The sequence below is a fragment of the Anopheles gambiae genome, chromosome 2 (genome assembly GCF_943734735.2).
Source record: "Anopheles gambiae chromosome 2, idAnoGambNW_F1_1, whole genome shotgun sequence".
In the NCBI taxonomy this organism is placed as follows: Eukaryota; Metazoa; Arthropoda; class Insecta; order Diptera; family Culicidae; genus Anopheles; species Anopheles gambiae.
Genome location: NC_064601.1, coordinates 7,097,451 through 7,111,108, shown reverse-complemented (window position 1 = coordinate 7,111,108; position 13,658 = coordinate 7,097,451). Strand labels below are relative to the sequence as shown.

Here is a 13,658-nt window from a genome sequence, read left to right as displayed (position 1 = left end):
CACTAACCTGGTCTGGTCGGGCCGGTCTGGCCGGTCATCTGCAAAACAGCAACGCCGAAATCGGAAGGTCCCTATACCGATGAAGCCGACCTCAAGAAGCCGGCCCAGTAGAAGCAATCAAGCATCAGGCAAGGGTGAAAGGGTTGGACATGGAAGCACACGGTAGAAGAGAGAGAGAGAAAAACTCACGTCCGAAAGAATGATGGGTGAAAGGGAGATGGTGATCGTTGCACAGCACAGCAGGCAAAAGGGTGGTGTGTGAAGAAGCGGGTCGATCGTCGATCGGGCTCGCGCACCACAGTGAAGTCGCCGAGCAAAACAACGGCCAAAAACGGCGTGAAGCGCGCCAGAAATTGCAGAAAGCCGAAAGCTTGTGCCGTGAAAACGGACACCCCCCGCCCGGGGACACCCCAAAAATCGTGTACTTGAGTGTCTGTGTGTGTGTGTGTGTGGCAGAGTGGGAGGGAGAAGTCGTACGTGCGCGTCGCTGGTGGGTAAGTGAGGTGCGCGATCGCGACCAGAAAAACAGACCTTCCCAAGACCTGGACGAAGCAGGACGTTCGTCACTTACTAACCACCAGCTGGAGACTTGAGGCGACCGCTTTTTGGGTTGTTTTCGCGATCGTTAACGTTTAAGGGCGTTTCGGGGCAGCCGTAAATCCGTGTGGTGTCCAGCGTTCTCGATTAAGCGGGAAGTAGAATCGTAAAAGTATTTCATTTTGCAGTGCGCTTAAAGGGCGGGCCGTGGACGTACTTAACGTACTTCCCCGTCGCAGCCAGAGCCAAATCAAGGTGTCCCCGGGGAGTTCGTACGTGACTTTGCAGGCTTTGCATAATCGCTGCCACCAGCAGCTTAAGCATTGGTTGGACAACAAACGAATTATATCCCAGTGGCATCCGGTAGCGAGGAACAAAACACGGTGTTACATATTTCTGTGTGCGCGGTGTCCGTTGTGGATTGGTTTTTTTTGCTAGTTACTTGAAACAGTGTTTACATGTCGTTACAAGTGTCGTGTCGCTAGACTTTCAACGTACTTTGTGTGTGTGTGTGTGTTTAACTGAAGACAAAAAAGGTGCATTAATTCCAAACGAACGTTTAATGTAAGTCAAGTCTATTTTGAACAACATTCACACGATCGTCTGAGTTTGTTGATAAAGGTAAGTTCCTCGATGGGAAATCATTCGGTGCATGGTACATGGGTATGGGCAACCATTTTATCTCGCAAACAGTAGAGATAACATTCCTCGAACACTCTCTAGCTCGCTGATAACGGGCCAGCTGATGTATGTGATTTTAATTACAATGCGAAAGATGTCTTCTTGCGCGCGTTCGAACTGGTTTCCGATGCGATTCGGGTGAATGTTGTAATGGGCGTGCACATTTTTGGTTTATTTTTCAAATGGTTTCCGAGAATTCTTTCCAACAGTTTCACAGTCCGACAGCTAGACGGAGAGGTACATTCGAGAAGACGTCGCATTGGAAGATTAATTGCAGATTGATCGTTGCAGTATCGACGTCAGCAAGAACTCGTCTGGAGCAAGTGGCTCGCGCCACGCCATTTGAAAGACCAATTATGTCGATCTATTGTTGTGGCAAAGCCACGCGAGAAAGGCAGCGAAATGATTGGGATCGCGTACGCAACACGCTACACAGCACCTGGGAAGTCTCATATTGACACTCTGCCCGTGAGTTGCTGCCCGTTGTCTGCAGACGCATGCTAGACCCATAGATGGTTATCAAAGGCGATTGTTTCGCCCGTGCCCAGCGGATTCGGTTTCACGTGATTTCGATAAGACCGTGCACGGTACGGTGCACGGGACTCGATGCAAAACCTATCTGTCGCTAAGTGTGCCAAAAGAAAGGAACAACCAGTTGTTGGTGCTTCGTGATATCGGCAGGCAAGTACGCCTACGAAGGATGGAGCAACAAAGTACGATGTTTGATGTGGTCTTTTTCGGGAGGAATACCTTTGAATGCCAGAAGCGCTAAACACATGAAGTACAGCGTGTAGTTACACTTATCTCAGCTGTAGGTCAAGTAGCTCCAAAGAAATTGAGACACTTGAAGCGGTGTTGTAGATCGTGAGAACTGTGGAGAATGGGCCACTTGAGAGCCTTATAGTAAATGAAGATGACTGGGCGGTTTGGTCAAGCATCGTTTTAAAAACCAGCCGGCAAAGCCACTCTCTAAAACCATTCTTTGCGCACATGCTTGGAGGAGTTGGCATCGCGTGCACCAAGTCTCGTGACGCAGGTATGTCAGCCGCCTTGCCGCACTGTTATCGTATCGTTGTTTGCGGTACGCTACTGTTAGACCGCTTGTGTCCGAAGCCAAGCTGACAAGACGCACGTCGCACCTGAAGTAGGTTCACGACCAGCGTGCGTGAAGGCTTCCTCGTCGATTGAGGCGCTGGAGCACCACACTATTCAGCTTTTCCAGTTTGCTGGTATTTTTCCGACATTTGATCTGCGTCTGCGTCATACTGACGGCATTAGGTTCCACTTGCGCCCACTATATAACTATGATTTGTTTTCCATTATTGTTTCGATCTGAAGAGCGCTTCCTGTAATTTAAGTAGATCGGTCTCAGGCTCTCTAATGATTGTTAAATGGCACAGCAAATAAAGCACCATTACGAGAGAGAATAAACAAAAAAAAAGTGATAGTACAATGGAACTTTATTTTGGGCGACCACGTTAACAGAGATGTATCTAACCATTTACATGACAGGTGCTGATTATAGCACAGCACGCTTGACAAATCGTTCCCATTTTTTTTCTTCTTCTGCGTGATTCATCCACCGTTTCTATGAATCAAAGAACGAACGCGCACGACGCGCACGAATGTACCAGGAAAATATGACTGCCCCCCCGCCAAGTCAATGCTAATTGTCCGCCAAGGATAGCAAAACGGCGAAGAGTCCGCAGCGAACAATCCAGTCTAATGATAATGTGATCGAGTGGGCCATCTCGCCCAGGACGTGACTAGGCGTATTAAGAGAAATCCACTCAATCGCACTCGCACGGCAGTGATGGAAGCTGGTGGCACATAATGAGCCCCTCGATGGGAAGGTAGTTCCCCATCGCGAGCGGTTGGGCTACAGCCAGCCGACGAGGTCAGGTGAAAGATTCCCGCAAAACAACCCCAGACAACTCGGGGTGAATGCAGGCTGGAGAGACAATAACAACCACCGAATCTGAAAAGCAAATCCAAAGTTTTGGCCAAAAATCCCCTTTCGTTTTGTGGTTTAAACCTGTTTTCACCGCGCCGGGCCAACTTTTCCTATATATATCATGGAGGTGCGTTTGCGTCACGCCTGGCGGTGCAGGAAGCCGGTCCAACAGACCGGGGCGGGAGATATAATGACATTAAACTGGTTGAAGATCACGTGATGGTACTGTGTGTCCTTTTTTTCTTTTGGAGGCGAGATAAATGGTGTCGGTTTGGGATTTTTTAGATCGCGCACGCATTCGGGAATATCCCAGATCTTTCTTTTTTACATGCAGCAGTGTGAACGAACTTCACGTGGCGCTCGTAAATGGAAGCGAATGTCAGCGAGAGAAGTGGGCGTATGAGCACAGCATGCGTAATTGGGCTTTAGGCTTTAGTTTCGAGTTACGATGTTCTTCCCGTCCGTCAGAGTCTTAATGGTTGAGGATTAAGAGCCAGACAAACAGGAGCAAATTAAACTCCAATAAACTCTCGCGAGATGATGTACATTCCTCCGCTATCTATTAAGACGATTAATAATACGACCGATAGGATCTGATAAAGCACCCTGCAAGAAGGCTTCGTGCTAGTCGACGGCTATGACTGTCTGTCATAAAATTAGCATCAGGTGTGTTGGCTGTTCACGCGAGAGCAAGATGCGTGCGAAGCACCACTAGGGCGTACCGAACAGGCTGATTGATTGGTTGATTGATTTGAGCATTTGAGTCGACATCGGCCGACAATGGACACACACACACACACCCCGGGCTCAAACGTGCCTGATGCTTTGGATGGGCATGGGATGCGGCTGATAAGACAGATAACGACGGTAGGACGCTGCCCACTTGAGTCACCGAGTCGGCCGAGTCGAGCCTTTATAAATGCTATCGAACGCGTGATTGAGCTAATCAAAACGGTACCGATCGTTGTACGGTGTGGTTTGTGTACAGGTTACTGTCGAAGTGTTTCCTGCGAAGACGATCGCTTTTTCTTGTGAAGAAGATCTTCAATCGGAACAGGAGCGCAGTAAAGGTAGGTGGAACGATTACGCTACTACGCTTAGGGCTTTTTTGTAGCAAGTACACACTGATGCGCCAAGTGCGAGTTTTCAAGCGTCACTCTAAGATGGCTCTAAGATGGCACACCTTTGAACTCCGTTCACATCACACCGAGACGATGATGAGGATGATGATGAGGCTGATGTGATCGTACCATGTTTCTCCGTAGTGACATTACTACTAATTACCCGCACGTTGACGTATTTGCTAGAATTAGTTGCGCGTGGGAGGGGACAGCACGAAATGCACTTGGTTTTTGTGGTAGCAGAATGCACAACGCATTTGCAAGAACCGATCATCTCCAGCTCTCCAGTGTTAAGGGCATTTTGTCTTCTGAATGTCGCGCTGGGAAGCAGCAAACTGGTTTGTGGCATCGCGCTCTTAATGTGTATAGTTAGCTCGCACGACGGCTCCGTGCCGTGCCGGGCAGCAGCACGTAAACAGCTGATGTGGTCGGGTTGGGCACGCACGTACCGATGCCGGGCGGATTGCATAAACCCCAACCGCACACAAAACCGTTTATCAAAAACCGGACAGCGAGTTGACAACAGCAGGTTGTTCGTCTGTTGTTCGTCTACTTCCCGCGTGACGTGCTGCGCCGAGGATCATGGGTTTCGGTGGCCATTCTGGCGACTGATCGACAAACCCGACGATCGACCCCGGCATGGGTAGCTCTCACACGGCAGGGGAAGGTGTGTTGTTACGATGCCAACATCGCGATCGCGAGCCTCACGCAAAAAAAAAAAAAATACACCACATTTACAGCAGCTCTAATGGTGGTAGTGGGCACCGATCGTTCGACGCCGTTCGACAGTAGCAGCGGAACGTCGGGCGCGTCAGAGTCCGTTCGACATTCGACCAGCGGTAGTCGTCGTCGCGACAGGTGTGCGTATTTGTCGCTAGGTTCTGATGTGCCGTTTGCATTAAGAACCGGTCGGGCGGTCTTATCAGTGGTGCTTGCGGTGGTGCTTGTGGGACTCGCTGGGGTGGCTGAATGATTAACACGCAGCATAAACACACAAACCGGCACCCCGCAGCGCAACGCAACGCAGGGTTTGAAGTGAGTGGTGCGCTGTTCTAGATTGGCTTGGCTGGCAACCAACCACTTGAATCGAACATAATCACTTCTTGAGGTGTAGTGAAGCATAGAAAAGCCTACAAAAAAACACAGTGTTAAAAGCGCGACCTCTCACTCGGCCCTACCGGTCCACAGCCACAGTGTCACGTGCATTGAGCTAACGCGCAGCAGCAGCCGCCGCCGCATTGGTGCCGCAGGGCAGGAGAAGTGCAGTGCGCAGCGCAGCAAAATGCTGGTAAATATATCCGCCGATTGTTTACCGGTGACGGTGCCGATGCGGCAAAGCAACAGTGTTTAACCGTCCGTTTTTATTAGCCCTTTTTCTGCTCCCTCTATTTTGCTTGCGATTCGGAGCTACGCCATCAAGCAAAGTGTCACAGCAAAGCGAACGAACTGATTGTATCAAAAGCTTACGTTTCATCCGATTCGCGCCTCAAAAAACTGTGTGTATTTGTAATTAAAGACAGCGAAGAAGATGATGGGGGATTAGTGTAGAATGTTTTGATTGTGCTGCTATTGCATTGAAAAATGGGTTCAATTCGCTTGAGAACTTACATTGTGATGAGCACAGTTTAGGTTCTTCCTGCCCCGCGGATGCCGCGGTTACGTGGCAAATGGTGCTTACGCAAATGCAATCTCGACGATGGTGTAAGATAGCTTAAATCAGTGCTAGTAAAAAAACACACACAAATATACGTGTGTGTGTGGCTGGTCCCCTCATTTTTTTTAGAACCATTCTTCCCTCACATGTGCGCTGCGTAACGAAACCGAACTGCAACACATCTCCTGCTCCAATTGTAGTACACGTTGTGGAATGCACCGGCATGATCTGTTCCCACGCACTTTTCGCTAGAGACGCGAGCGAACACATGTGTTTCTGTGTGTTGATACACTGCATGTGGAGCGGTTTATTGAGATTAATAATTGCAGAACCGGGAGTGGCCGCGAGTGCGCAAGCGAATAATGCACGACGAGTGGCGCGCGCGCGCGCTCGCTCGACTCATTCGCACTAATCTTGGCCCCCCATTTGATGCTGATGATGGCACTGGGTAACGAGCACCGTTTGGAAAGGTCGGCAAAGGGCGTTGTGGCGTACAGGTGATCAGGAAGCAATGGAAATGGGCAAAAGCAAACAGGAACCTGGGCGAACAGGGGGGTTTTGGGTTGGGAATTTGGGCAACGCCGGTGCTGCGTGAGGCGCGTATGTCGTGGCGCCGGGCGATTAGCAGCACGATGCTAATGGGCGTCTAAATGGGCAGTGCTTTTGCAGCTAGGAAGAGTGCATCGTTCATTTAGTTTGATCGGGCAGCTGCTAAATGGGCCGTTGATTACGCATTGTTGTGACATCTGGCAGTGGAACACGTTTGCTAAGTCCCCCTGTGTAGTAGAAGTTGATCAGTTGGAAGCAACGAACGTACGAACGAAGTATTCTTGTTCAAAACTGCACAGTTCAGGTTAAAAAATTTAAACAAGTGAAAAAATGTTGACCGCCTATAAACGCCTGCAGGTATGCAAGTTAAAAAGAAATTTGAAATTTTAAGCAATTCCACGTTGTCGGACGTGTGATTTGCAGCCGCGTGCCAAGTTAGGAGCTTAACAATGCAAGCACATAGAGAGCAAGAGACGAACGTACTGGAGCGCAGAAGGAGGTGTATCAATTTGATCAGTGACTCACAGCCTAAGCAAATCTGTACCAAGTTGGCGCTTGTGTAACACGAGCGAGCGAGCGAACGATGACTAGCGCACTGGATACACTACAATTGCGGATACCATCGTCACCTGCAATGTGTTTACTCATGAATCGTTGCACTTGGCAAACTGTTGCAACATTGCGCCGACGCCTCTCTCGCTCGGATCTCACACTCGCTCTATCCATCTGATCTACATTACCTGCGATCGTCAGGAAAATCGCTTTGTAAACACGAAAACCGTTCATTAGTCGTAGCGTTAGCGCTAAAGGTTTTTGGCCACATGGCTTGCGTTGGCATTCAGCAAGCATACTATAGAGGAAGTTTTTGACTACCATCGTTAGACACAGCAGCATTCTGCTAGAAAAAAAATGTTGCAAAAACAAGCGATCGAAATATAAAGCATCCCGCTCTCTACCCAAGCAGAAAATCAGCTCCAACAATGCAAATCGGCAAGCGTTAATGCGTTTGTCAATACAGATTGCACCCCCAATCAGCAAAACGAGGCATCCTGCTACTGCTGCTGCCTGCACATCGTTTGCTTCCGAACCAGATTTAGCTGATGGCAGGCACGATATTGACCCCGTAACGATGCACACACACACACACCGATCGGCCCCGCTCTTTCCCGTTTCGTGGGCTGAAGGTGTTGTTCCGGTTCCGGTCACTGCCGCCTCGCTACAAATTAGTTTTTTGTTACTATTTTTGGGACGCCATTGTGTGTGTGTATGTTTCGCTTAACGAGGGGAAGTGTTATTTGATCAATTATACAGCTGGGGGAGGGGATGAAAGAGTGCGGAACATAAGAATGGTGCGATTTTCCGTTTGGCGCTACCACGTGATTTGTGTGCCTTTTTTTGTTTTGTTGCACCACGCCCGCACCATTCTTCCCCTTGCACACACACACACACACGCCGCCGAACAGTTGTTTGATTAACAAGCTTACACAAGGGTGCGGATGATGCTGATGATCTGGGTGCTGGGGTGGAAGAATTTCGGGCGGCAGCAGGTGACAGGCAGTTGGCACCTAGTACTGGCTTCTATTAAAAGCGCAGCTTCGTCCGCTCGTTAGCGTTACATCGTTGGTTCGACTCGGCTCGTGAGCGCACGGGTTGCAGAAGCGATCAAGCGCTCAAGTGACAAGATCCCACCGATCCGGCCTGCGTCCGTGGGTAAAAGTCAATGGCAAGCGTGTCATCGTCGTCCTGATCGCTCGCGTGACATTTTCGATGACGAAAAGTGCGAATTGATTGCGTGCAACATCGGGCGGGAAACGAAAGAAGAGGGGGAGGGTGTGGAAAGAAAATATCAGACATTGTGGCCGCCCGCTAGTACACCTGTGCACCGTTGGCTACGATGAAGCGTTTCGTAAGTAGGCAGAAAACGTCACAGCAAAAGCGTGTGACTGGCGCGTTTGTGTGCAGCCATCGAACGGTGATAATTCGGAGCCATTTTGGAGCCATTTAACGTGCGGCCACTAATGGAATCTTCTGGTTAGGAGCAGCACGCATCGACGAGGATTATGAGCACGCGTGCTCATTTCGACTCAGTGGGCCAAAGCGGGATGCCGCTAGTTCCTCGCATGGCGATTCAGGCACGATCTTCCTCCGTGAATGACGCGTATCCCCGCGTATATAGACGTGCATTCAGTGGGGCGGTCGTGCCTGGCGCTTCGTTTCTCCGACGGAACAGCCCGAACCGTGGCCGATTGCCGATTGGTGGCCGACCGTTTGCCGGTGGGCGTGTGTTTGTGTTATCAGTGAGCAGCGGCAAATCAGACTGTCCGTTATTATCATCGAGGCGGTTGGTGATAAAGACAAGCCACGCGCAAATTAAACGTTTCGCACTTAGTACATACAAATTGCTCACAGATGTCGCTACTGTCGTTTTTTAATCAAACGTAATTAATTGTTTTTTCCCCTTTTTTTGGGTTTCCATTTCTTTCCCAGATGGCACGCAGCTTTATGGACCTGATCTGGGACTACGCGGTGTTCGTGGTGTTTATCATCTTCTCCACCCTGTACCCTCTCTGGGGCCGGTTTTTCGGCAAAAAGGAGAAAACCAAGGCAGACTATGTGTTCGGGCTCGGGACGATCTCGATGGGCGCGATGATGCTGTCGATCGCCCGCGGCACGCTCGGTGTACGGTCGGTGCTGGGCTACCCGAGCGAGCTGTTCTACCGCGGGTCGGCCATGTGGGAAACGCTGTACGGCATGGTGACCGCCTACCCGCTAGTGTGCTTCATCTTCATCCCGGTGTACTTCAATCTGGGCGTCACGTCCGTCTACCAGTATCTGGATCTGCGCTTCAACAGCCGGCTGGTGCGCTGTCTCGCGTCCGGTACGTACATCGTGCGCTCGCTGCTGAACCTGGGCGTCACGGTGTACACGCCGACCGTGGCCATGAACACGGTGATTGGGATTCCCTACTGGGCGTCACTGATTGGCATTTCGGCCATCAGCATTGGGTTCAATCTGCTCGGCGGGCTGAAGGCGGCCATCACGGCCGACGTCATCCAGAGCGTGACGATGATCCTGATCTCGGTGGGCATTATCATCCAGTCGATGGTGACGGTGGGCGGGTTCGGGGAGATTTTCACCATTCCAGCCAATGATGGTGAGTAAGCTATAAGCGAGTGTCCCAGTAGGTTCGCCATATTCACTCAAGTCTCTTTTGCAGGTCGTTTGAGCTTTTTCAACTTTACCGGCGATGCGACGGTGCGCGTCGATACGACGTCCGCCTGGCTCGGGCAGCTGTTCATGTCGCTGAGCATCTTCGGCTGCCAGCAGAACTTTGTGCAGCGCTACCTGAGCATGGGCACGTTCAAGGAGGTGCGGCGCACGCTGATGAGCAACATCCCGGTGGTGATTGCGCTGTTCTGTCTCGCGTGGATCGTCGGCATGGGCGTGTACGCGGTGTACGCCGTGTGCGATCCGATGAAGGCCGGCTACACCAACAAGATGGACGAGATCCTGCCATTCTTCGTGGAGGACAAGTTCGCCTACCTGCCCGGAGTGCTCGGTATCTTCATGGCTTCCCTGTTTAACGGGGCGCTCAGCCTGAACGTGTCCAACCTGAACTCGCTCGCCACGGTCACGTGGGAGGACTTCCTGTCGCATCTGCCCCGGTACAAGGGCATCAGCGACAAGCAGCAGCTGAACGTGATCAAGTTCATCGGCTCGATCTACGGCGTGATCGTGATGGGCGTCGGCTTCTCGGTCGGGCTGCTGTCGGGCGTCATCGAGAGCAGCATGCTGATGACGTCGGCCACCTCGGGCCCGCTGTTGGGGGTGTTTCTGCTCGCGATGCTGGTCCCGATCGCCAACTGGAAGGGAGCCGCCTGCGGCATGATCGTGTCGCACATCCTCACGCTGTGGATAACGTTCGGCAGCTTGACCGTGTCCAAGGAGGTGGTACTGCTACCGACCACTATTGAGGTGAGTGTCCCCTTTTCAACAGTAGCTCACCCTGTTGTACAGAGCTTCGGGAGCTAATGTGTTTATTTACTCTCCTTTTTTTTAGGGTTGCACAAATGACACCTTCTCTTCGGGCATCACAAAACCCACCAAATCCTGGCTGCTGGCAAACACCCCGCTCGAGGTAGAGTCAGAGTTTCCCTACTTTGACACCACGACGCACGCGCCGCTCGAGCGGACGATCGGTTTCCCGGAAAATATCTACTCCGTCTCGTACATGTACTACAGCCTGATCGGCACCTTCCTTACCGTGGCGGTCGGTGCGCTGGTGAGCGTGCTGACGTCACACGCGGACGATGCGTACGACCGCAAGCTGCTGCACCCGGTCGCGTACTACTGCAGCAAGCTGTTCCCGGGCAAGGAGCGCCGGTACATCTCCAATCCCGACATTCGACCGAAGGATGTGGAGTCGGCCGACAGTGGCACCAAGAAGTCGCCCCTCGACGAGCTGGAGCGTGACAACCACGGGTTCGACACGGTCTCGGAGCAGTCCGGTGTGACGGTGGTCAGTGTGGATCCGCTACCGCCCAAGCTGGACCGGCCCGAGGTGTACCGGAAGACGGCAGACCCCGAAGCTGATCGCTGATTTTCGCCCGATCTCGCGGTCCAGCGGTCAACATTAGGCTCCTCGCAAGCATAGTAATATACACCTTTAAAGACTGTGATAAACTCAGCGAAACTTAACGTTTACGTGCAGCCACCATACTGTTAGGATCAATCTAACCACCACGGAGCGCGGGCGTTGCGTCTGTTTTGCGTTCCCGAAAAATTGGGGATTTGGATTTGTTTGCTTTGTATTTTTCTAGCCACTTTGCCACAATAGTATTCGACGTGTCCATTTGTGTGTGAGTTTGCGTGAGAGTAGTACAAGAGAAAATACATGTAAAAGAAAGAGAGAGTGAGAAAGAGAGAGAGAGAGAGAGAGAGAGAGAGAGAGAGAAAGAGAGAGGCGATAAGAGGGGTCTTTTTTCTCAGCATGACGAGTAGCAATTCAATTTGATCGGGTAGGATCTAATAGGCAACACACCTTGTTACTCTAAGCAGCGTAAGATTAAGCATCGTGCATCTGCAGCGTTAAGGCGAACACTAGGGAAAAGGGTATCAACTGGAACTTATTCGTATATTTAATTGTAAGAAAAGGCGTATGAAGGCAGACTTTGTATGAAAAATGTAAAAAATAAATTATGAGCTATTAATTAAACAAACCCCATTGAAACTGTGTCTCAGGTCGAGACAGAGCGAGAGACATACCTTGCAATGAAGATTTTTACCTGTTTGTTTACATTGTTTGTAAAATGTATTATCCAGGCATACGAGATTTGTTTTTAAATGTTGCATAATGCATAATAGAAAAGAATGCACTTTACATTTCCGCTGACATATGACGCATCTAACACAACACAAGAATATTACAAAGTTGTTTGAGTGCTGTACCTTATAATTAGCGCACGCGGTGGCGGTACATTTTCGTAATCCTTTTCAATGGGGGGTTTTTCGTGCACTGTAGTAGGCAGCTTGAGCATGTGAATGAATGGTGAACGGGTACAGCGAAACTCCTGTCAATGGTTGGGTGTTAGTTGTTGTGCGTTATGTTGTAAAGTGGAGACTGTGTACTTGAAAAATATGTGTAAAAGGTGTATTTTTGTACTGCTAACAAGGTGGCCAAGGTGTATCATTCCGGTGCAGTGGGCAATAGTCTGCTTTTTGTTCCTTTATTTTCTCATACTCTTTGAGTGGAATATGTCTCGCTGAGACAAAATTAGATTCATTAGAATCTGCCGTAGAGGGTTCAAGCACATACTACTTCCCATCAAGAGCACTGTTTGCACTATGCGCCATTATACCTTTTCAATGCTCTTTAAAATAATAAAGAACCGGCAAAATAGGCTCTAAAAGCGTATGAAAAATGCAACTGGTGATGATTCAAGCATGTTGCCGTCAAATGTTAAGTAGGTTGAGGAAGTTGTTGAGCCATCCTTTCTGCTACACTGTATGGCAATGGCAACCGCCACATAAGCCTGTAGTCAGCATAATGCAGTTTGTTCTCTTGATTATCTACATAATAGTTTTTCCTTTTGCCAATGCGTTGCAGTACTTTTCTGAGAACGGGAGGGTTATGCATAGCGGCAGTTGGGTTTCGCCAAGGGTCACGGGTTGTGTTTTTTCCCCCCACTGCTGTTCTGTCCTTAGGCTTGTGCACAGAATTCTTTTTCAAAGCCAAATGTAGGTCATCGCGGTGAAGATATCGGATGACGACGACGGCGACGACAACGTTGATGATGATGATGCAACGGGAAACAGCCAGATCGAGCTAAAGAAAACAAGCGGTGAATGCTCGCTATTCAAAGGGAAGGTTTGCTTACATTTTGTTACAAATTAACATCAACCGTTCGGGGCCATCTATTTATCCAAGCATTATGAGTTCACTAAATACCTTTCTGCCCGAGGTTCTGAACGCAAGGGTAGCGGTTTTCAATGAGCCAACTACGAGAACTGATGCTGTTCCAAAGGCTTGGACGGCAGGCAGAAAAGGCCAGCATTTTACAAGGTCGAGGTGGATCGGCATGAATCAGGGACAGCGCGATTCGCAACTGCACACACGTAGAATGCATCCGCACGTCAAACTGTTTCTTTTGCGACTGTAAAAATGTCAACCGAGCTGCTCGTTATTTTTCCGTTCACCATGCACTACCGCTGCATTTATTGCTGTGCAACGTTTCATTTGAGGAAATTAAAAAGAAAGCAAAAACATCCTGTCACTCTCTTACACACACAAGGTCCATTGAAAGTGCATTGAATCGAGCGTTGGAAGCTTGGTAAGTGTTTCGAAAGCAGCATCTCGATGACATTATTGCTGGGCAGGGAAGAGAAATGACCTTTTCACTGCACTGAATTGGCATCGTGCATCATTCGTGCGGCAGGCAAATATGGGCGCTGGCTATTGGATCGGACGACGACGATGATGATGATGACGAGGATGATGAGCTGTTACCGTGATTTATAGGGTTTGTAAAAGAACAATGTATAAGTAAGCCAAGCAGTTAAAGTATGGGCAAAACAAAGCATTTTGCAATGATTTCGAGGAAAGTCTCATGCGCAAAGCCTCCATAATTACTGATGATCTCAAGCAGCGTCTGTTATTTTTCTG

At 49.8% G+C, this 13,658-nt stretch overlaps 1 protein-coding gene across 5 annotated transcripts; it reads left to right on the top strand.

Moving 5' to 3' along the window:
- Window positions 1-509: 509 nt before the first annotated feature.
- LOC1281537 (sodium-coupled monocarboxylate transporter 1) lies at window positions 510-11,715 on the top strand. 5 transcript variants are annotated; one of them, XM_061646439.1, is made up of 4 exons: window positions 510-1,158; window positions 8,984-9,650; window positions 9,714-10,471; window positions 10,557-11,715. In XM_061646439.1, the coding sequence occupies exons 2-4, from the start codon at window positions 8,984-8,986 to the stop codon at window positions 11,094-11,096; spliced, it is 1,965 nt and encodes a 654-aa protein (XP_061502423.1). In that variant the 5' UTR covers window positions 510-1,158; the 3' UTR covers window positions 11,097-11,715. The 5 variants fall into 5 exon arrangements, with proteins under 5 accessions (XP_061502423.1, XP_061502422.1, XP_061502421.1 ...); XM_061646438.1 differs by lacking the exon at window positions 510-1,158 and adding an exon at window positions 4,109-4,242; XM_061646437.1 differs by lacking the exon at window positions 510-1,158 and adding an exon at window positions 4,664-5,581.
- Window positions 11,716-13,658: the final 1,943 nt, after the last annotated feature.